This window comes from Pseudochaenichthys georgianus, unplaced genomic scaffold (genome assembly GCF_902827115.2).
Source record: "Pseudochaenichthys georgianus unplaced genomic scaffold, fPseGeo1.2 scaffold_658_arrow_ctg1, whole genome shotgun sequence".
Taxonomy (NCBI): Eukaryota; Metazoa; Chordata; class Actinopteri; order Perciformes; family Channichthyidae; genus Pseudochaenichthys; species Pseudochaenichthys georgianus.
The window spans coordinates 22,501-45,829 of NW_027263213.1; the positions used below are offsets into that span (position 1 = coordinate 22,501).

At 45.2% G+C, this 23,329-nt stretch overlaps 1 protein-coding gene across 4 annotated transcripts in view; it reads left to right on the forward strand.

The window, feature by feature from the left end:
• Positions 1-16,128, forward strand: part of sap30bp (SAP30 binding protein) — a 25,396-nt gene extending 9,268 nt beyond the window's left edge. For 2 of the 4 annotated variants that reach the window (XM_034079597.2, XM_034079598.2), the window contains exons 5-10: positions 1,694-1,782; positions 7,763-7,854; positions 10,883-10,995; positions 11,083-11,141; positions 13,911-14,013; positions 15,327-16,128. In XM_034079597.2, coding sequence (XP_033935488.1) covers positions 1,694-1,782; positions 7,763-7,854; positions 10,883-10,995; positions 11,083-11,141; positions 13,911-14,013; positions 15,327-15,505 — 635 coding nt within the window. In that variant the 3' untranslated portion in view covers positions 15,506-16,128. The remainder of the gene's footprint in view (positions 1-1,693; positions 1,783-7,762; positions 7,855-10,882; positions 10,996-11,082; positions 11,142-13,910; positions 14,014-15,326) is intronic. The other 2 variants (XM_034079599.2, XM_034079601.2) reach the window with 1 other exon arrangement.
• The last annotated feature ends 7,201 nt before the right edge of the window (positions 16,129-23,329 follow it).

A 23,329-nucleotide genomic window follows, 5' to 3' on the forward strand; every position in this document is an offset into this window, starting at 1 on the left:
GCAGCGTCGCGTGGAAGCTTGCCGGTGGGCGTGTCTGGCGTGCGACCAACAACCAATCACATGAATCTCCCGCCTCGGACACAAAAGCACGAGGTTTGATTGGCTAGAGCTCGTGCTGGCATATGGTTTGATTGGCTGGCGCTTCCGTCGACGCTTGAAAAGTTGAACTTTTCTCAATTTTCGAAGCGAGCAACGGACCCACAATGCAGTTCGGCAAAGCCTGACGTCACCCCATTCAGAGTGAATGGGAAGCGTCTCCGTTGAAGCACGCGGCGCTGCCGTGTGGACGGGCCGTTAGTTTCACGTCTCCTTCGTGTCCGTGTTGTATATTTTTATTAACACGTTATCAACAACAGTGCTTTGTCATTTTCTCCCCAAGCAGAACAGAACAAAGTTCTCCATCCCTTAACTTGGGGCTTAAGGAGTGGAACCCCCCCCCCCCCCCCCCTTATTTCCCCCTCACTTTCTCAAACAAGTTGCATCTTGATTTCTTTTGTTGTGTGTTTTCAAATTACAGTTTGTCAAACAAAGCCTCGGGATCAGGATCAGATTAGCCCAATGTAAACCTGCTGCAGCTACACTGTGTGTGTGTGTGTGTGTGTGTGTGTGTGTGTGTGTGTGTGTGTGTGTGTGTGGACTTGCCTCGTCAGGTTTTTTTATGGTTGGAGGCTACAGTATGTTCAGATTTTTGTTAAATACAAGCTGTTCAAACTAGTTGGCTGTCAGAAATCTGACACACACACGCGTGCGAGGCGAGGAGTTGGTTAGTGTGTCTCGTTGGCAAAGGCGACGCCCTGCTCCTCATTTGATGGAGGGGTCTTAACTTTCCAGAATAAAGGAGGTCACGGAGCTTCTCTGTGGTCCAAACTGTAAAGTGTGTGTGTGTAATATTATACCCACACGTTACACTGTTATTTGGCCATGTTATACATGGCACAGTCTGTCAAAGGCCACGGCTTCAAAAACCGGTTTCAAAACACTGAACGGTAGATGAACGGTGCCCTCGTGGCATTTAGCTCAAACTGTATCAATATTTATCACAAAACAAGACAACGCTTCAGAAAAGCATCTGCTCATGTCCCGTCAAGTTCGTACACACACACACACACACACACACGGTGATTGATGGCTCTGATTTGGATGTTTAGTGTCACTGAAGTATGCCTGGCCCGCAGACAGAGAAAGTGAAGCAGCAAAACAAGGGCTGGGTCGAAGGGAGGAGGTGAGGATCCTCCCTTCTCACCTCCTCCCTCCTCACCTCCTCCCTCGTCCTCCTCACACGCCCCAGCAGCCCCTCCCTGCTCTCAACACACACTCCTATAAACCAGTTGAAATGTCAATTGATCTAAAAAAAAAAAAATCCCTTATTTAAAATACAAAATAAGACATTGGGATTAAAACAGCTTTAAAACATGTTTCCATGCTGCAGATATGGCGCCTCCCTAATGTTCCTCTGTTTCTACCATCAGTGTTCTCTCGGGTAATCCTCACTCTGCGTGTGAAGGCATGCTCAAGGGGAAGTCTCTGAGGTGAAAACATATACGCATGTAAAGACATGCCATTAAAACACGTCTGTAACGTATGTGCTTTAAGATTTGAGAAGCAGATGACGGTTCCTGTAAAAACAAATCCAAATATCGTGCCGCAATATTTGTACAACAACTCCTCACGTTTGTATGTGTCTCTCCTTCAGCTCTTTTCTCGGAGAAAGTGAGGAACATGTCCCCCGACGCCATCAGAATCCCCCCCGAGCCGCCGGGACGCTGCTCCAGCCAACTGCAGGTACACACACACACACACACACACACACACACACACACACACACGCACCTGCTGACTTACACACACCTCATCCTTTAAAGGTCTCCTATCATGCAAAAGTCACTTTCTGATGTCTTCTCTACATCACTGTGTGTGTCCCCGCTGTCCCCCCCATGTGTGTCCCTGTGTGTCCTCGCTGTCCCACCCCGGTGTGTCCCCGGTGTGTCCCCGGAGACTCTCAAAGTGTCAGGAAACAAACCCCTCTCTCTTCTCCTCCGTACCCACATCTCTAAAAGCGGGGAACAACGGAGCTGATCCAGATTGGCTGCGTCATGATGACATTACTAAAATGTGGGCGGGCTTTACCCCCACGGGCCAATCAGAACCGTTGCTGTCAGAAACAATGAGACGTGTTCTGGAAGTGATCTGGTCTGTGTTTCCATTAGCATGCTAGCTCTCAGAGCTAACCTGTGCTGGAGAGAGAGAGTGAGGAAGCAGGAAGTCAAAAGGAAGTCACCTGCTGGTAACCCTGAGAGAGAGTTTGAGCTCCATCCTGTTTCAGAGAGGATCCTTGATGCGGTTTCAAAGCTGCAGACCGAGTCATCTCTTTGGTAACGGGCTGAAATAGAGGGCGATGAGGCTCGAATGATCTGGTTGGTATTTTGAAACCTATAATATATGCCTAAAAATAGTGTTATGGGACACCTTTAACCTGCGCACACTTCCACCTTTTGGAGGAGTTTTTCAAAATAAAAGCCCCCTCATCCACAGACTCGTCATCTCAGTGTCTAAATAACCGTTCTCCTTACCAAGTGAATCATTTTCCCTCGTTCCCTCTGGGTAGGAATTAAGTTCTGGTGGCAACATAAATCCCGAGACGCGCCCCTGTAATTAAACCAGAACTCACGTCTGCGTCATCATCTGTTAATTTCACTTCACTCTCTCTTTGCTTTGCATCAGCTGCAATAAGGTTTGTTCTGTGAGGATCAGAGGCAGGTCAGGGCCCACGGCTGGGACTGATTCAGAGTGTTAGTAATCTCAATAAGTCTGCAGAGCCGCACCTTCAGAGATGATCACCTTCTGAGTCACCTCCAGCAGGAACACTGGAGATCCCTGCCCCGGAGACACATGCTTAACCCTCTGGAGTCTAAGGGTATTTTCTCGAATTTTTGATGTTTTCTTAAATCCCCTTTTAAATGTATTTCTTCTCACATGGCACCCCATGTGTTAAATATCAAAATGTTCAAGACAATCTCTGGTCTTGCTATATATGCATATTGCTCACCTTAGAGCCCTGTTTGATGAGAAAGTAGCTCAAAAGCTTAAAATGTTACATCCGATTTTCGGAAAATCTTCAAAACTCTTGTGAAAACACAAATTTACTCATGTGATCGAAATGTTTTGGTGTTTTAGATTTGGTTACCAAAGTCTTAGGATCACAAAAGCAGTTAAATATTTGAATTACACTGTATATAAATGTGTAATTCATGTCTAAAATAAAAAAAAATTAATTCGAATTTTGAGTAAAACAGGTGTTTATCACTCTACTCTCACCACAGCAGGGACTGAGATACATCAGGGCTGAATAGTGACTTCATATTACAAACCAAGGTTCATGTGATGTGTACAAATACTAATTGAGCATTCAACCTTTTTTTCAACCAACAATTTATTATAAATATGTTTTTTTCAACCAACTATTTATATAAATATAAGAAACTGGAAAATCTCACTATTTACAATATTGAACATCAGAACTTTCAACCAACTATTCATTATAAATGTCAAGACAGTGTCAAGGTCTTTGTCTGTCTTCCAAGACAGTGGGTCTGGCTGCTGTGTAGGTGGGGGTGGTGGTGCATGGGCTGCTGTGTAGGTGGGGTGTACAAGTGCTATACGAGACCTCCATGAGACCTCCTTGCTGGCTGGGTTGAAGGTGATGGCTGTGGTGGAGCCTTTGTGCTGAGGTGTATCTTGACCTGGGGGCAGCCGCAGATGGAGGTGGAGGCAGCCGTAGTGATGCTGGTCTGCTGGTCCTTGGTGGTGATGGCTCTAGTGAAGGCCCTTGAGCCACAGTAGATCTTGACCTGGGGGCCGGCACACATGGATGTTCTGGCTGCTGGATAAACGCCGCCTGTGGGCCACTAGGCCCAGGCAGCTGTGAAACATCTCTGTAAAACAAATTAAAATGTAGGACAATAATTACAACTAATTTCAATGAAATAAAGTTCAAGTAAAATGTTGCTCAAGCACAAATAACAATGCACACATAAAAAGAAAGTTTGGGAGGTTGGAAAAGGAGTCTCTCACACACACACACACACACACACACACACACACACACACACACACACACACACACACACACACACACACACACACACTACATCTGATTACAAAGTCTCATCTGTACAGGATGGTAAAATAATAACAGGCAACATAAATAAATCTATGACAAAGTCTCATCTGTACAGGACAGTATGATAAAATAATCGATGGCAAAATCATGTCACTGTAAATGTCTCCGTTGTGGGACGAATAAATGATTGATTGAATCATCTACACATGTAATCTCACTTTACACACCAACATAACGTTAACACAGAGTAAACGTTTGCTAATGGAGTCTATTTTGTCCGAATAAAAAGTTCATGACTATCGATAACAAATATATATCAATAAACCTATTGTTCATTTTCGCGGTATTCCCCACACATCGCCAGTACACTATTACTGTAATATTTACACTCACCCATGTCCAAATGGATCCTTGTTGTTGTCTTTGTGTTCTTCTTCTTCAGAAGAGTGGAAGACTTCAGGTTCTGAGGCTCTATCCTCACTGCTGCTAGCGAAAACAATCTCGAGTGAAGTCGGCAACTTTTTTTAGCCATTTTCTCTGTCTCTCTCTCCTCACAGACGTAAACTGATGGGAGACACGTGGTTGATGTTTTTTTTTACTTGGTGGGTAGGTCCTTAGTGATTTCTCGATGTCCATTGGTCCTTTCAGACCATGATGGCTGCCGGCTGAGATCCTTGACGGATACACAAATCCACCAATCCCACACAGTGTAAAGTCAAGCTGTTTGAGCGGCCATATTGGCTGCTGTGCCCTGGTTACAGTCTCACAGGAGATACCGCTGGAAAGCTACCCTTCCAGCGATTCCGCGGATATCTGAATCATGTTTCTACTCCTTATAATCGAAAATATATGATTAATTACGTAAAATTATGCGCACCTGGACGCGCCGGCGCGTCCACCGACTCCAGAGGGTTAACGCTGCTGACACATCTGCCCATTGTTTGCTGAAATGCATCAAACCTATGATCATCTAAACAAAAATGTCCTTAAGCAACCGTGCCACGATGTTGCTATGTTGATATTGTGCTATGTAATGGTAATGGACTGCACTTATATAGCGCTTTATCCAGACTTTAAGACGCTCAAAGCGCTTTACAGACTACATGCCATTCACACAGAGCAGTGCACCTGACTAGGACCGGACATTCCCACACGTTGGCCATCGGGAGCAACTCAGGGTTCAGTATCTCGCCCACAGACACATCGACATGTTGACTGCACGGGCTGGGATCGAACCCACATCCTTCTGGTTGAGAGACGACCGCACCCCCTCGCAGCCGCAGCAAAACTGTGTTTACTCAAAATAAAACGGGCCTTTGCAAGAGTCAAACAAAAGAGGCAAAACTCAAATCAAATAATAAACAACTTGGTCCTAGGCTTGTATAACTTTAACGGTTAGAAACGGTGCCTCGACGGCGTCTTCACACGGGTTGCCCATCTGTCTTTTTATAGGCTGGTGGGAATTGTAGTCCTTCATACGGTCTTGACTACAGATCACAATTAGATGGCACTGCTCCAACATATACGTAAACCATACTTGCCAGCCCTCCCGATTTCACGGCCCTCTCCCGGTTTCTGACCAAATCAGATTTACTCACGACTGTTTCCACTCAGACTTTAATACAGCTACACCATTGTTTGGTTTCCATGGTAGCACGTCTCTTCAATAGCACTCGCAACTGAAAGTCTGAGATGGTGAGGAAGATAGTCACAGAAAACAGAACAAGAATCGACAACTCCACCCTGTGCTCAGCCCACACACGCTCCATCAAGACGGAGCACTCACAGCTACATTAAGCATGTTAATGTTAATCTAATACACTAACATGCTTAATGTATTAGATTAACACCGCGGTGGTTTTGAAATGCTCCCGATTTCTGAGGTCTCGAGGTTGGCAAGTATGCCGTAAACGCAGATTTTGTCAGCGCAGATTAGTTGGACGCATGTATATTTTTTTCCCTCGGCCGCCCCGTAGTTTCAGAGCACCGAGTTTAAAATACCGTCCATCTGCTGACAGCCCCGCTCCTGCCGCCCGCTTGTGGCAGACCACACTTCCACGCTCACCGGCAGGCACCGACTGGCCATCGGGAGGACCGGGAGGGTGTGTGTGTGTGTGTGTGTGTGTGTGTGTGTGTGTGTGTGTGTGTGTGTGTGTGTGTGTGTGTGGCCCGAGCGAGAGAGAGACCTTACGTGCATTGTTGTTGTTGTTAGCATCTGGTGCTAGCTAGCTGCGCTAACGGATATAAGGAGCTGTTTAAATGAAAACAGAGGAGCGACATTTCGCCACAACTGGGCCGAGCACTTGACTTGATGCAGGAAGCAGACAGCGGGACATTGTAGGAAGTCAGCACACTCATGAGTGCAGCGTCCAGGCAGCTCCCATTCGAGCATATGCCTTGAGTTGCACATAGCTCCAACGATCCAACACACACACACACACACACATATACACACACACACATATAACACACACACACACACACACACACACACACACACATATATATATATATATATATACACACACACACATATACACACACACACACATATACACACACAATATACACACACACACACATATACACACACACACACACATATACACACACACACACATATACACACACACACACACATACACACACACACATACACACACACACACACCATTTGTATTGTATGAGAGAGGTTCCAGGTTGAATTGAGGCGAATATTTGTAATGTTCAGAGGTTATGTGTTTAATATAGAATATTTGTAATGTTCAAACGATAATAAACATTAGCATAAAGCATGTGTGTCCGCTCACATGTTGATAAGAGGATTAAAAACTTGAAAAATATTCCTCTAAGGAACATTTAGAACAGATAAAAAATGTGAGATTAATTTGCGATTAATCGCGATTAACTATTTTAATCGACTGACAGCCCTACTAATTTATAATGTTTGTTCTTCGTAAAGCAATTCAAAGTGCTTTAAACAACATGTATGAACAGCAATAAGACAAAATGCAACAAACACAATTAAAATGATTTGAAAAACAAACAAAGACAGTTTTAAAATAGATTTCGTCTCGCACCAACCACTTGTTATACATTACATTATATTTAGTTTAGTTTAGTCAATTTATTGAACATGTCAGAAACAAAAAAATATAACAATAATATATATTCTCTTTTTTTCACTCAGATTAATAATTATAACAAAGTACCAAAAAAATAAATAATAATAATGTTCAGATAGTCTCTGTTCATGTTCAACAGGGGCAAGAAGAAGCTTAAAAAAACGTTTCTGGTCCTCCCCCCTCTAACATATATGTTTCTTATAAAACATTAGGTCATCGTCATCAGCGACATGTTTGTCTTGTTAATTATTTGACAATAAGTTGGCAGACATGTCCCGTTTCAGCAGCGTTCCCTCCTTCCTGTTCTCATGTGAGCTCACTCAGGACGTCTGCCAGCTCTCCGAGTTGAACCTGGTCGTCAAATATTTCCCAACGCATCAGAAACCGCTTTCCCACAATGGCTCCATTCACGGCCGCCACGTGCAGGTTCTGCTTCTCTGCGGACATCGACGCGGTGTCCTGCCAGACGTGCTCGGGGGGAGGGAGATAATTTGATGACCTGTTTGTTTTGAAACAGGACAAGATCCACAAGCTGTACGAGAGGAAGCTGCAGGGAGACTTCGACACAAACAACCACATCCAGAAGAAGAAGGAATTCAGAAACCCCAGGTATGCACTCGACTGAGGAGGAGACGATTAAAAAATGACCTAGTTAGGAGGCGAACGGCCAGGTGGTGTCCACATAATCGCTTACATACCATAATGCCTCAATGTCAGGTGTTACGTTCCCCCTAGAGTCTCTCCTTTAAAGAGTCCTCTCCTGCTGATGTTCAGGTGTATATCAGTATGTAGTGTCTCTACTTTAAAGAGTCCTCTCCTGCTGATGTTCAGGTGTATATCAGTATGTAGTGTCTCTACTTTAAAGAGTCCTCTCCTGCTGATGTTCAGGTGTATATCAGTATGTAGTGTCTCTACTTTAAAGAGTCCTCTCCTGCTGATGTTCAGGTGTATATCAGTATGTAGAGTCTCTACTTTAAAGAGTCCTCTCCTGCTGATGTCCAGGAGTATATCAGTATGTAGTGTCTCTACTTTAAAGAGTCCTCTCCTGCTGATGTTCAGGTGTATATCAGTATGTAGTGTCTCTACTTTAAAGAGTCCTCTCCTGCTGATGTTCAGGTGTATATCAGTATGTAGTGTCTCTACTTTAAAGAGTCCTCTCCTGCTGATGTTCAGGTGTATATCAGTATGTAGTGTCTCTACTTTAAAGAGTCCTCTCCTGCTGATGTTCAGGTGTATATCAGTATGTAGAGTCTCTACTTTAAAGAGTCCTCTCCTGCTGATGTCCAGGTGTATATCAGTATGTAGTGTCTCTACTTTAAAGAGTCCTCTCCTGCTGATGTTCAGGTGTATATCAGTATGTAGAGTCTCTACTTTAAAGAGTCCTCTCCTGCTGATGTCCAGGTGTATATCAGTATGTAGTGTCTCTACTTTAAAGAGTCCTCTCCTGCTGATGTTCAGGTGTATATCAGTATGTAGTGTCTCTACTTTAAAGAGTCCTCTCCTGCTGATGTTCAGGTGTATATCAGTATGTAGTGTCTCTACTTTAAAGAGTCCTCTCCTGCTGATGTTCAGGTGTATATCAGTATGTAGTGTCTCTACTTTAAAGAGTCCTCTCCTGCTGATGTTCAGGTGTATATCAGTATGTAGTGTCTCTACTTTAAAGAGTCCTCTCCTGCTGATGTTCAGGTGTATATCAGTATGTAGCGTCTCTACTTTAAAGAGTCCTCTCCTGCTGATGTTCAGGTGTATATCAGTATGTAGTGTCTCTACTTTAAAGAGTCCTCTCCTGCTGATGTTCAGGTGTATATCAGTATGTAGTGTCTCTACTTTAAAGAGTCCTCTCCTGCTGATGTTCAGGTGTATATCAGTATGTAGTGTCTCTACTTTAAAGAGTCCTCTCCTGCTGATGTTCAGGTGTATATCAGTATGTAGTGTCTCTACTTTAAAGAGTCCTCTCCTGCTGATGTTCAGGTGTATATGTATATATATGTGTCTCTAAGAACTAAGAACAACTTTCTCCTAAAAGAAGGTGACTAAATGACTCAATAACACAGCTCAGGACACGTGTTACACGATACAAGGAAACAGACATTGAACACATCACAGTAGAAAGACACTATAACGTACATTTGACCTGGGATTTAACCAGGAGGTTTTGTATCAAATTGTGAAAAAAATACAGAATTGTTCGATATTTTTGTCAATCTCTTGGTGTGTATGCTGGTTCAAATAGCAGTTTTACACAACGCCATTTTTTTGAACATGATAAGAACACTTTTAGGACATCAACAAGCATCTAAATGTAAATTGTATTGCCGTCCCATTGATTTTAGTGCTTTTATTAAGAGTCAAATGTCTTTCCCCAAGCTTATGATAAAAAATCTGTGACGTAGTTTATTTTGCAAATTAACAATTCAAGGTAGCAATGCAGTTGTCTATTTAATTTGAATTATCTTTCATATACAAAGTAAAGTAAATGCCATATTAATGTTTTGTGGCTTCAAAGGTCAGGTCATTTTGCATGAAAACGAGATTTTAATTAATTTCTCAGTTTTGCTGCATTTGCAAAAGAGACCAAAGAAAACACATCGAAATGGATGCAATAACTTGAGTTAACTGTATTGAGGATTACTTTGCTGCTTTGCATGTTGAGTGAAGAGGCCAACACACGTTCACAGTTGTAATAGTGATGAACTCAATTGGAGGTGAATGAATGCTACTATTTTAAGACTTTCTTTCACTTTTTTCTTTCACTTTTTAGGACGTATAAAGCTTCCGAGTCAACATTCGTACAAATAAAGCGCTATACCTCTAATGGCGCGTTTCCACTGCAGGCCTCGCTCGGTTCGGTTAGGCCTTATTAGGCCCGGCTCACTTCAATGCTGCGCTTCCATTACAGTTTAGGAACTGGGGCAGTTACTATAGCAACGCAGTGTAGGTGGAGCCGTGACGTCATCTTCAATGAGAGCCCCAGAAAAACAACACAGCCGTTAGCTGTTAGCGCTCAGAGCTCCTCAGATCTGTTCAGAAACTAGACGGAAGGTAAACAACTACAAACCACAGACTGCCTGTGTCATGGAGAATACAGTCGCTGCTTTATTTCTGTCTGTAGGCCGTTGTTGTGAGTGTGGACGGTCGGAGCATATACTGCGTTAGCTTAGCCGATCTCCATTCAGAAAACACGCATTTTAAAAGGTGTTTCTCTGCCGTCTGTCTGCAGACTCAAAGCATTAACTCATGGTTCTTACTAACCGGTATCAGTGTGTTGTTACTTCGGCATCATTTTGAAACGTGTATTACAATTAAATCACGGTCAGGTATGTTCATCTTGTTGTAGCTCCCGAGCCAGCGATTCTCTCTCTAGTTTAGCATACTCAGCCTGACTCAGCCCGGTTGTTCCTGGCCCTGGAACCACGATTTTATGGGGTCAGAAAAACTGTGAATTAGGACCCGCTAGCCGGTACTAGGCCAAGCGGAAACGCAACCAAAAACGGGCCCGCACGGCTCGGAACGCTGAAAGCGAGCTCCCCGCTGCAGTGGAAACGCGCCATACGTCTCCTTCGTGATAAAGACATATAGTGACGTTCCCGATGTTCAAAATAACAAACCACTTTTTCTTTGTTGTTTTTTTGTCCAGCATTTACGAGAAGCTCATTCAGTTCTGCAGTATCGACGAACTGGGAACAAATTACCCGAAAGACATGTTCGATCCCCACGGCTGGTCGGAGGACTCGTACTACGAAGGCTTGGGTAAGCTCAATAAAACCTCCATCGTCTTCACACCTTTGAGCAACTCTACGAGACAAACACTCATCGCTTCTGTGTCTCGTCCTGCAGCCAAGTCTCAGAAAGTGGAGATGGACAAACTGGAGAAAGCCAAGAAGGAGCGCACCAAGGTGAGTTTAAAACAACAACAGCATTTTAAACGTTTTTTTGTGTCTGCGTCAAGGGCGAGTCTCCACCAGCTGAGTTAGGGTACTTACTTTATTATTTACTTACGCAGAATTCCACATTGGTCAAGTTCTGCTCTCGTAACTGCAGCTGCCCGTACGTGTTTTTCACACCTTGTGTAGATTTAAAAACACCTGAGTATGTCTTTATTTTGCCAGATAGATCCTGCTGACTAGTCGCTGAGAGGTGAAAGAATCGTACGGTAGAAACGAGACGTGAATGAACACGTTCCCTCGGGATCAGATTTATTATTCTCTGCTGTGAAGGTATGCAGGCAGGAGAAAACTGAAGGGATAGTACAGAGGCTTTAAAGAGTCCCTATCAGTATGTAGTATCTCTACTTTAAAGAGTCCTCTCCTGCTGATGTTCAGGTGTATATCAGTATGTAGCGTCTCTACTTTAAAGAGTCCTCTCCTGCTGATGTTCAGGTGTATATCAGTATGTAGTGTCTCTACTTTAAAGAGTCCTCTCTCCTGCTGATGTTCAGGTGTATATCAGTATGTAGTGTCTCTACTTTAAAGAGTCCTCTCCTGCTGATGTTCAGGTGTATATCAGTGTGTAGTGTCTCTACTTTAAAGAGTCCTCTCTCCTGCTGATGTTCAGGTGTATATCAGTATGTAGTGTCTCTACTTTAAAGAGTCCTCTCCTGCTGATGTTCAGGTGTATATCAGTGTGTAGTGTCTCTACTTTAAAGAGTCCTCTCCTGCTGATGTTCAGGTGTATATCAGTATGTAGTGTCTCTACTTTAAAGAGTCCTCTCTCCTGCTGATGTTCAGGTGTATATCAGTATGTAGTGTCTCTACTTTAAAGAGTCCTCTCTTGCTGATGTTCAGGTGTATATCAGTATGTAGTGTCTCTGCTTTAAAGAGTCCTCTCCTGCTGGTGTTCAGGTGTATATCAGTATGTAGTGTCTCTACTTTAAAGAGTACTCTCCTGCTGGTGTTCAGGTGTATATCAGTATGTAGTGTCTCTACTTTAAAGAGTCCTCTCCTGCTGATGTTTAGGTGTATATCAGTATGTAGTGTCTCTACTTTAAAGAGTACTCTCCTGCTGGTGTTCAGGTGTATATCAGTATGTAGTGTCTCTACTTTAAAGAGTACTCTCCTGCTGGTGTTCAGGTGTATATCAGTATGTAGTGTCTCTACATGTTTCCATGCTTTAATGTTCAAAAAGCTCTTTATTTTTCTCACACTGTCTGAAACCAGAGCCCAGTCTGCTCTGATTGGTTAGCTGGCCGGCTCTGTTGTGATTGGTCCACCTCCATAGAGATATTCTGCCCCTTTGCCTATCACTAAGATGTGTTGAAGCCTAGCCAATAGGAGCACTAGTGTTGCATATTGAAGTCTTAATGATACCTATTAGGGCTGCACGGTATTGAAAAAAACTGACATCGCGATCCCCCCCCCCCCCCCCCCCCTGCGGTATATATTGCGTTTTATTTAACCTGTTAAGCCCCAGAGTCCCGGCGGGTACTTTACTTTTTTTTTTCACGATACTGTGTCTCAGGGGATCGTAATATTATATTATTAACGTGTTATACCAGATTAACGGGAATAATCTCAGCGAACTGACGACACAAACCATGTTTACCAAAACAAAACACAAGTCTCATAAGAAGCATCTAAATGACCCCTGAGCGAAAAATGCTAACGCACTTTGGCACAGAACTCAAGATAAAAGTACCCTTATTACTTATCGTAGCTGCACTTACAAGATATCCGATTAAAGCTGAGGTTCCACAGATTATTTAGGTATATAGTATCATCACTGAGTGATCCGGACTCGGACAGGGGAAGCAAACACAGACATCACAACACGTACCTTTACGTAGCTTCTAGGGGAGATGTCTCACCGTAGCTGTCAATCTGATCAAAAGACGTGTTCAATGGCATTAAAACGAGAAAGAAAAAACGCGGCTGAATCGGTCGATCCATAGGTTTTTAACGTCTCTGTATAAAAAAAAATGATTGAATTTATAATCCATAATTCCATTTTTATGTAAATATCGCAGAGTAAAAGTTAGCTGCTAATGGTAGCCACCAGAGTGGCTGCTGCTTCCGGTCCTGGCTATGCGGCAGTCTAACACACACACATTACCAAATAAGGAGTGAGAGGGACGCGTAGCCAGAACCGGAAGCTGCAGCCACTCTGGTGGCTACCATTAGCAGCTAACTGTTGTGCTCCGATTTTTACATACAAATTGAATGATGGATTATAAACAATTGCTTCAAAGCCACAGAAACATTATCAACCTATGGATCAACCGATTCAGCTGCGGTTTTTCTTTCTCGTTTTAATGCTATTGAACACGTCTTTTGATCAGATTGACAGCTACGGTGAGACGATCTCCCTAGAAGCTCTGTAAAGGTACGTGTTGTGATGTCTGTTTGCTTCCCCTGTTGCGAGATCGGATCGCTTTGATACTATACTTAAATAATCTGTGGAGTCTCAGCTTTAATCGGATATATTGTATGTGCAGTTTCGATAAGTAATAAGGGTATCTTTATCTTGAGTTCTGTGCTAAAGTGCGTTTTTAAAAAAATTAATAAAACAGCACGTCCCTGCGGTGTGAATACCGCGCATACCGCGGTTATCGCCATGACACGGTAAACCGTTCAGCCCTAATACATAATAATAACGGAGACCTGTGTGCCCTTGATGCGGTTGTTGTTTCAAAATGGTTTCACATAAAACAAAACTTTTATAGTATTCAGTGTGTTTCACAGATTGAGTTTGTCACGGGGACGAAGAAGGGCAACAACCCCTCGAACACAGCGGCCTCCACCAACAGCAGCAACACCAACTCCACGTCTACAGGTAAACATCCAACGCAGATAAATCACCTGGCCTGACGTGTGAGTTCAAGGTCCTAAAAGGATGTTTTAAAACCCCAAATAATTAAATCCATATCGTATTTGCATCTCAGAAGAAGAGCGTTTTGTTGACTCCCGTATTTTGTTGTTGTTGTCCCAGTAAAAACGTCCTGGACATCTGGATCTTACAGAGACAAGCGTGTTACGTTAGCATTTAGCTCGTAGCCCCTTTCTCCTATTTTACAGAAACCCAAACGTAGTGAATTTTTATTTCTGCTTTTAACGAGTGGGTCTGTTTGTTTTTGAGAGAATAAGATCTTTGGATAATTCGGCATCTGAAAAAAACCTCCTGAACAACTGGATCTTATTATTAGAGGAACAAACGTTAGCTTTTAGCTCGTAGCCCTTACGCCCAGTATCCCATGAAAATTACACATTTTATCTTGAAAACTGCTTTTTCCAGTGTTTAAACGAGTTTTACTGACAGCGTCTGTTAGTTTTGGAGAGAGGGGCTCCTCTGTGGAGGATCCGGTTAAAAGATCCAGAAAAATAGTTAGAAGAACAGATAAGATGGACCTTTATTAATCTCCGTGGGGAAATTCAGTAGTTTAAATGGCAACAGGGTGAGAATGAAAAACAGGACAGCACAGATCACACAAAATTAAAGATTAATAAAATCAAAGATAAAATGCAATTTTATATACAGTTAAAGGTGGGGTAGGTAAGTCTGAGAAACCGGCTCGAGATACTCTTGTTATATTCCATGGAATGCTCTTAACATCCCGATAGCAATGAATATCTGAAGTGCTTTGAAGCCGTAGCGCTGTAAAAAGCACGACCAATCATCTGAGCCGGCTGAAGTAACTGGACGGCCTACCTGCCTGTCAGCCTTCCATCGGGGCACAAGCTTCTCTCGTGCCCTCATTGGTCATGTGCGCGTTCGTGTGTGTTGGGGGAGGGGCTCTGTGAGGAAGTGGCAGATTTCTTCCGGCTGTGTATTTTCAAATTCTAGCCACTCGAGCTGGTTTCTCCAAAATGACCCCACCTTTGAGCGAAAATAAGAAATGAATTAATTGAACATACATATTTGGGTCATATATACTTATGTATGTGTGCGGGTTAAATGTTATTGTGAAAACAATAGCTAATGCTAACCAGGAGAAGCTAACTGCAATGATACGCTACGCCATTATTGTGTGCTGTTATTGTTTTGATGGCCGACTAACAGCAGAAAATACATATTTGAAGCCCGTAATCATCCCTTCCTGTTCCTTCCTGATCTCACGTGAATCCCTCCTGTGTGTCCTTTGTCCTCAGAGGCCCAGAAGAGGAAGAGTAAATGGGACTCGGCGATCCCCGTGACTCTTTCCCAGCCCGCCGCCGTCACCACCAGCTCCTCGTTACCGGCCGTCGTCTCCGTCACCACCACCGCCAGCGGCACCAAGACCACCGTCATCTCCGCCGTGGGAACCATCCTGAAGAAGGCCAAGCAATGACCTCCACTACAAGAAGAACGGGAAGCTGCAACACCCGCGTGTAGGGCTGGGAGATGTGAGGAAAACTCCGATATCGGGACGTTTTCGGACTTCTATCGATATTTGAGTCACGAAGTGATTACACGATGGAAATGTAGATAAAAGCTCGTCAGTAATGTGGATTTTTACTCGGAAAAAACACCTCTTACGATATCTTAAATCCATCTGTTATCCATTCTTGTATCCAGATGTCGAGATAACATCGGTGTGTTCCCCAGCCCTTCCCTGTGCTCATTATAAATGTGAGAAAGATCAGAAAGCAGACGAATGACAATATGGACTCTCAATGGACGTTTTTTTACCAACCAACAAATACCCTCGCATCTAAAGACTATCTCCTGGATTCTATATCTTCATTTGAAAGTGACATTTGGAGAACATTCGGACTCTGCATCCTTCATTTGTATGTCTTTAGTTTTGTTCCAGTATTTCCTCGCTTACTTATTGGTTTTATGTCATTGTAGTCGAACATGTGCATCATTTATTCAGATTCCCCCCCATCATTTGCATATTGACTGACCTGTTAGGTAAGACTTTTTTTAGCTTGTAAATATTTGATAAGGTGAATAAATGGATCAGTTGTTGCCTTTTCTGTTGGATTATTACTGTCGGTTTTTGTCTTTTCCACGAATATGTATGAGCTTTTTACTAAGATAAGATAAGATGGACCTTTATTTATCGCTGTAGGGAAATTCAGGAGTTTAAAGCACATCAACAGAGTGTGAGTGAAAGTTACAAAAGATAAATAACTGATAAAACAAGATATCACAACAAGGTAAACGTTGATAAGTAGTACTAATGATGACTTGTGTTCACAGAAACAGGTTTGCATCCAGTTTCAAAATAGCCTCTGTTGTCATAACGTTTAAATAAAGCTTTACTTTCTTTGTGTTTTATCATAAAAGTTAAGGGTTGTCACACCATTACATTTTTATTTCCCTTTAAATGACCGGTTAGCATTAGCTGTTAGCTCTGTTATCTAGCCAAGTACTAAACGCAGGTTATCATTTTAATAATAATTCTTGGTATATCTGTTAGTGCTTTTCAAAGTGCTTAACATGACATATATCACCCATGTAATTCATCAATGCTGTGGACAAAACCCACAGGGGCGATTTAGGATGAAGGGTCTTGCCCGAGGAGACACTCAATGTATCCTCCGTTAGCATTAGCTCTGTTATTTAGCCGTTAGCATGACTGTGCTGCCTCGTTTCGGCTAACAGCTAACTAGCTCTTATCCTGCTTATTTTAACACTCAATATTCTCACGAGACAATTGTATATCAATAATAGATGGTATACAAAGTCTTTCATTAAAAAAACGGCCTTAATAAAATCTATTTGGTTTACCTAATGTGTGATCCAATGGGTTTCAAGGATATTTTTACTGATATTGGTAAAGACTGCTAAAGGTCTGTTATGGTGACTTTTTCCCTAATGGAAATTAAAAGACACACCTCCCTTTTTATTGGGACACACACACACACACACACACACACACTTCTCTTTCTCAGGGTTTGCATGTGTGGTCCAGGTGGAGGTTTGAACGTCTGACCCACAGCGATGCGTTCAGGGGTCATAAAGTGGACAGTGTGAGTAATTAAAATATGTGAAAGACTTGTTTGCTTTCACAAGCTGCACATATTGTTTTATACCCTTCACCCTGAGATGGGGAAGAGGGTGCAGCCTTTAACTAAACAACAACTTCAACTATATTTTGATCATACTTTTCTACTTTCACTTGAGGAACATTTTAATTAAGGACTTTTACTGTAACAGAGTATTCCTACACTCTGGTACTTCTACTTTTACTCAAGTACAAGACCTGAGTACTTCTACTTTTACTCAAGTACCAGATCTGAGTACTTTTACTCAAGTACAAGATCTGAGTACCTTTACTCAAGCACAAGATCTGAGTACTTCTACTTTTACTCAAGCACAAGATCTGAGTACTTCTACTTTTACTCAAGTACAAGATCTGAGTACTTCTACTTTTACTCAAGTACAAGATCTGAGTACTTCTACTTTTACTCAAGTACAAGATCTGAGTACTTCTACTTTACTCAAGCACAATATCTGAGTACTTTTACTCAAGCACAATATCTGAGTACTTCTACTTTTACTCAAGTACAAGATCTGAGTACTTCTACTTTACTCAAGTACAAGATCTGAGTACTTCTACTTTACTCAAGTACAAGATCTGAGTACTTCTACTTTTACTCAAGCACAAGATCTGGGTACTTCTACTTTACTCAAGCACAAGATCTGAGTACTTCTACTTTTATTCAAGTACACGATCTGAGTACTTCTACTTTTACTCAAGTACAAGATCTGAGTACTTCTACTTTTACTCAAGTACAAGATCTGAGTACTTCTACTTTTACTCAAGTACAAGATCTGAGTACTTCTACTTTACTCAAGCACAAGATCTGAGTACTTTAACTCAAGTACAAGATCTGAGTACTTCTCCCTCCTCTGCTAACATACTTATCTTAGAAAGTCACATTTTGACAAACAATAAGTGTCCTCTGTCCTCCTCACCCCTCTGTCCTCCTCGCCCCGCTCTGTCCTCCTCACCCCTCTGTCCTCCTCGCCCCGCTCTGTCCTCCTCACCCCTCTGTCCTCCTCGCCCCGCTCTGTCCTCCTCACCACTCTGTCCTCCTCGCCCCGCTCTGTCCTCCTTGCCCCTCTGTCCTCCTCACCCCTCTGTCCTCCTCACCCCTCTGTCCTCCTCGCCCCGCTCTGTCCTCCTCACCCCTCTGTCCTCCTCGCCCCGCTCTGTCCTCCTCACCCCTCTGTCCTCCTCGCCCCGCTCTGTCCTCCTCACCCCGCTCTGTCCTCCTCACGCCCCTCTGTCCTCCTCACCCCTCTGTCCTCCTCACCACTCTGTCCTCCTCGCCCCGCTCTGTCCTCCTCACCCCGCTCTGTCCTCCTCGCCCCTCTGTCCTCCTCACCCCTCTGTCCTCCTCACCCCACTCTGTCCTCCTCAACCCTCTGTCCTCCTCACCGCTCTGTCCTCCTCACCCCTCTGTCCTCCTCGCCCCTCTGTCCTCCTCACCCCTCTGTCCTCCTCACCCCTCTGTCCTCCTCACCCCGCTCTGTCCTCCTCACCCCTCTGTCCTCCTCGCCCCTCTGTCCTCCTCACCCCTCTGTCCTCCTCACCCCACTCTGTCCTCCTCAACCCTCTGTCCTCCTCACCGCTCTGTCCTCCTCACCCCTCTGTCCTCCTCGCCCCTCTGTCCTCCTCACCCCTCTGTCCTCCTCACCCCACTCTGTCCTCCTCAACCCTCTGTCCTCCTCACCGCTCTGTCCTCCTCGCCCCGCTCTGTCCTCCTCGCCCCTCTGTCCTCCTCGCCCCGCTCTGTCCTCCTCACCCCTCTGTCCTCCTCAACCCCCTCTGTCCTCCTCACCCCTCTGTCCTCCTCGCCCTCTGTCCTCCTCACCCCTCTGTCCTCCTCGCCTCGCTCTGTCCTCACTCCTCTGTCCTCCTCGCCCCTCTGTCCTCCTCACCCCTCTGTCCTCCTCGCCCTGCTCTGTCCTCCTCACTCCTCTGTCCTCCTCGCCCTCTGTCCTCCTCGCCCTCTGTCCTCCTCACCCCTCTGTCCTCCTCGCCCCGCTCTGTCCTCCTCACCCCGCTCTGTCCTCCTCACCACTCTGTCCTCCTCGCCCTTCTGTCCTCCTCACCCCGCTCTGTCCTCCTCGCCCCTCTGTCCTCCTCACCCCTCTGTCCTCCTCACCCCTCTGTCCTCCTCACCCCGCTCTGTCCTCCTCACCCCTCTGTCCTCCTCACCCCCCTCTGTCCTCCTCACCCCTCTGTCCTCCTCACCCCTCTGTCCTCCTCGCCCCTCTGTCCTCCTCACCCCTCTGTCCTCCTCAACCCTCTGTCCTCCTCACCGCTCTGTCCTCCTCACCCCTCTGTCCTCCTCGCCCCTCTGTCCTCCTCACCCCACTCTGTCCTCCTCAACCCTCTGTCCTCCTCACCGCTCTGTCCTCCTCGCCCCGCTCTGTCCTCCTCGCCCCTCTGTCCTCCTCGCCCCGCTCTGTCCTCCTCGCCCCTCTGTCCTCCTCGCCCCGCTCTGTCCTCCTCACCCCTCTGTCCTCCTCACCCCTCTCTGTCCTCCTCGCCCCGCTCTGTCCTCCTCACCCCTCTGTCCTCCTCACCCCTCTGTCCTCCTCGCCCCTCTGTCCTCCTCACCCCTCTGTCCTCCTCGCCCCTCTGTCCTCCTCACCCCGCTCTGTCCTCCTCGTCCCGCTCTGTCCTCCTCGCCCCTCTGTCCTCCTCGCCCCGCTCTGTCCTCCTCGCCCCTCTGTCCTCCTCGCCCCTCTGTCCTCCTCACCCCTCTGTCCTCCTCGCCCCGCTCTGTCCTCCTCACCCCGCTCTGTCCTCCTCACCCCTCTGTCCTCCTCAACCCCCTCTGTCCTCCTCACCCCTCTGTCCTCCTCGCCCTCTGTCCTCCTCACCCCTCTGTCCTCCTCGCCTCGCTCTGTCCTCACTCCTCTGTCCTCCTCGCCCCTCTGTCCTCCTCGCCCCTCTGTCCTCCTCACCCCTCTGTCCTCCTCGCCCTGCTCTGTCCTCCTCACTCCTCTGTCCTCCTCGCCCTCTGTCCTCCTCGCCCTCTGTCCTCCTCACCCCTCTGTCCTCCTCACCCCTCTGTCCTCCTCACCCCTCTGTCCTCCTCGCTGCACACTGAGGCAGATTGATTGGTGGGAAAAGAGAGGTCGTTACAGGCCGTGAAAGAACCCACTGATCCGAAAAAGTGCAGTTTTTGTAAACGGAGCGAGGACACTTCTCCTCTGCTTTCAAACACAAGAGCTTTTCATTCTCATTCCTCTGTTTCCTTTCAGCCGCTCTCCTCTGGCAGATTCTGAGGGTACTGCAGCGGGTCCTGACTGCACTGCATGTCCGTGTGAGAAGATCCAATATAGGATTTATTCACATTTAGCTTCAGTTTTCCAAAGTGTAGAAAACAACAGATCAATTGAGTAAACCTTTTTTTTCTTTTCTTAATGTTTTAAATTAGGTTATTTGGTTCAATTTGAGGATTCATTCGTATTTATTTTGACTTTCTACATTGAAATAAAGTTGCTCCCAAGTGTAGGAAACAACCTTTAATTGAGTTTTATTTGAACGGAATCTTCTAAATTGGGCGATGTCGTGCAGGCACTGATTTCAAAGTTAAACACATACTCAGAAAGTTTGGCATTTGCTCGAAAATTCAAATCAATATCTTCACATAAGTCGCAGTTGATTTGCATATAAGTGTCGACGTTTAATCGATATTGTCTCAATGTGCCGACTTCCCTTCACGTAAAGGAGCGCTGTGTGAGTGCATCCCTATCGAGTTAGTCATGATTATTTAAGTAGTTTTTATTCAACATTTGAAATTGATTTAAATGTCAGTATTTCTGCCTGACTGAGTTTCACTTTAATATTCTCGTGACCTTTCTCAGACTCTTATTACATTCTGCAGCTTTAGGATGAATTTTAAGGATTTAATTTATTTGAATTGTTTGCACAACAAACCCAACCGCTAACAACCAGTGCAGTAAGAGGCAATTAAATAACCGTATAACATAAATAAGGTTAAAAATCACAATTCTAAATCAATACAACAAGAAATTGCCTAAATAAAAAATGCAAACTTTAAGAAAAACATAAACTTAAAATCTTAAGAAAGCAACACTTTACAAAAGCCCTAACAAATATAAAATGCCACCGTCTGGAAGTCTTTACCCAACCTATGTCTCGTGGCCGATTATGCATAATACAATACGTGCGTTCACACCGCAGTACTTTTCACACTTTAGTTCCGATTTGTCGCGTTCACACCAAAAAGAGCCGGAACTAAAATTAGTTCATGAACCTTTTCACCCCCTTTCTCCGTGCAGCTAGAGAGCAAGGGCTTTCGTGGGAGAACAAGGTTCCTGTGTCTGATTGGCTGGGCGGATTGCAAACCACGCCCCGTAACACTCCAAAAAAGTTTTGTGAAGCCGCCATTTTATTATCCTCGCATTAGCATTAGCATTAGCATTAGCCCAGCGCAGAAACGCAGAGAGACTAACTTATGGCAACACAAAATAAAACATGGGAGCGGTGGAGATGAGGAGGTGTCGGCGTTCTGGCGATTTACTCGGAAGGCTTCAGTAGAAGCTGCTGGGACTCCCAGCAGCTTCTACTGAAGCCTTCCCCAACTCCGGGGACTTCCGGCCGGGGACTCCGGGCGGCAGTATACGCCGTGAAGTGGTTTGCGGCCTGCCAGTAGACCCGAAGCAGAAGAAGAAGAAGTGACGTCAGCGGCTTCATTTGCCTAATCCTCCCTCAGGGACTTATTCCGGTGTGAACGCGATCTGAACTGAGTTCTGATGAACCTTTGTGGGGAAAGTACTGCGGTGTGAACGCGCCTATTGTTCAAAGGCCAGTTAGCCCTCGAGGAGAATTTGAGTATTGACTTGCGTACATTTAAGAAATCCAGATGCATCCATTCAAGTGCTTTATTCGGAAGTTCAATGGATCGGCGGCCGACTACCGACTTGCAACATCTGCACATTATTGAACTGAAGATCAGCGCAAGTTCTTTCAGGAAGACTGGGACACATTCGGTCAACTTATAACCAGCTCATCACGGGCTTCCTGCTAACCTATTACATTCAGCTCATTCTCAGCAGCCAATCAGCGAGCTGCAGCCAAACTGTAAAATGGTTCTCCTCTCTCCTGCAGTCAGCGTGACTTCAGGTGTTCATGCTGCCGCCATACCCGATTCAGAGAGCGAGAGGAGAAGACCTCCATCGGCAGAAACACGGGGACGTCTGGCCGTCCCGGCACAAGCCGATCCGGAATCAGAACGGAGTCGAGGCCCCTCGATCAGCTGATCCGCGAACACAGGCCCTCTGCGCCGCATTCAATCTACGCCGCATTCAATCTACGCCGCATTCAATCTACGCCGCATTCGATCCCTCCCAGGAACGTTTATCCGTGTTCGCAGCACGTTTAGGCGATCGCCTCCGTGTCTCATCAGATTGGTATCTCGGCGCCCCTTTAAGGGTTGAGGCCGTCCGGATAAAAAAATGATATATTTAAAAAATGAATAAATATGAAAGAAAGAAAGAAAGCGCAGGTTCTCCTTCAGCTATAGCTGGAGGTGGTGCACCCCGTGCTCGCTTCATGCGACCCCTCCCTCCGGACCTCAACAGCAGACCTCAGCTAACGTCTCGGTGCACGCTTTTCCGTCATAAGGAACGGATGCAATATCAACAGCTCATGAGCGTATGTCTCTCACAGCAATCAATCACTCGCTCGCCTCACGTTTTATCTGCAGAATTCCTTCATTGCATTTCATTATTCATGAATCAGCACTTCTCCAGAACCGGCTCCTCTAATTGGTCCCTGTCCTGTTCGCTCTGTTTTATAATGATGGACGCGTGCCCTCTCCCACCTGCACTGCTAATCAAAGACTCTAGACTCCTACGGTAAGCTATGCATATCACCTCCTTCTGAGATAATGTTCTCCCACATGCTATGCCCCTCCCACGTACCCCCGCACACTGCCTGAGCATCAGGAGTCCTGCTCCACAGTCAGTATCACAGGCAGCTCGCCCCGTCCTATGTTCCTCTCTCTCCGCGCACATTCCTGCCTCACCCTCGCTTGCTTCCCACTTTAGACTCGTCGCATCACGTAAGGTAAGTGCTACACATTCAGCGCAGCACTGCTATCACATCACTCTGATATTATGGTAATGAGTCATTCCTCATTCCTTTTTGGGGCTTTCTCTTTTCCTAGTTCGTACC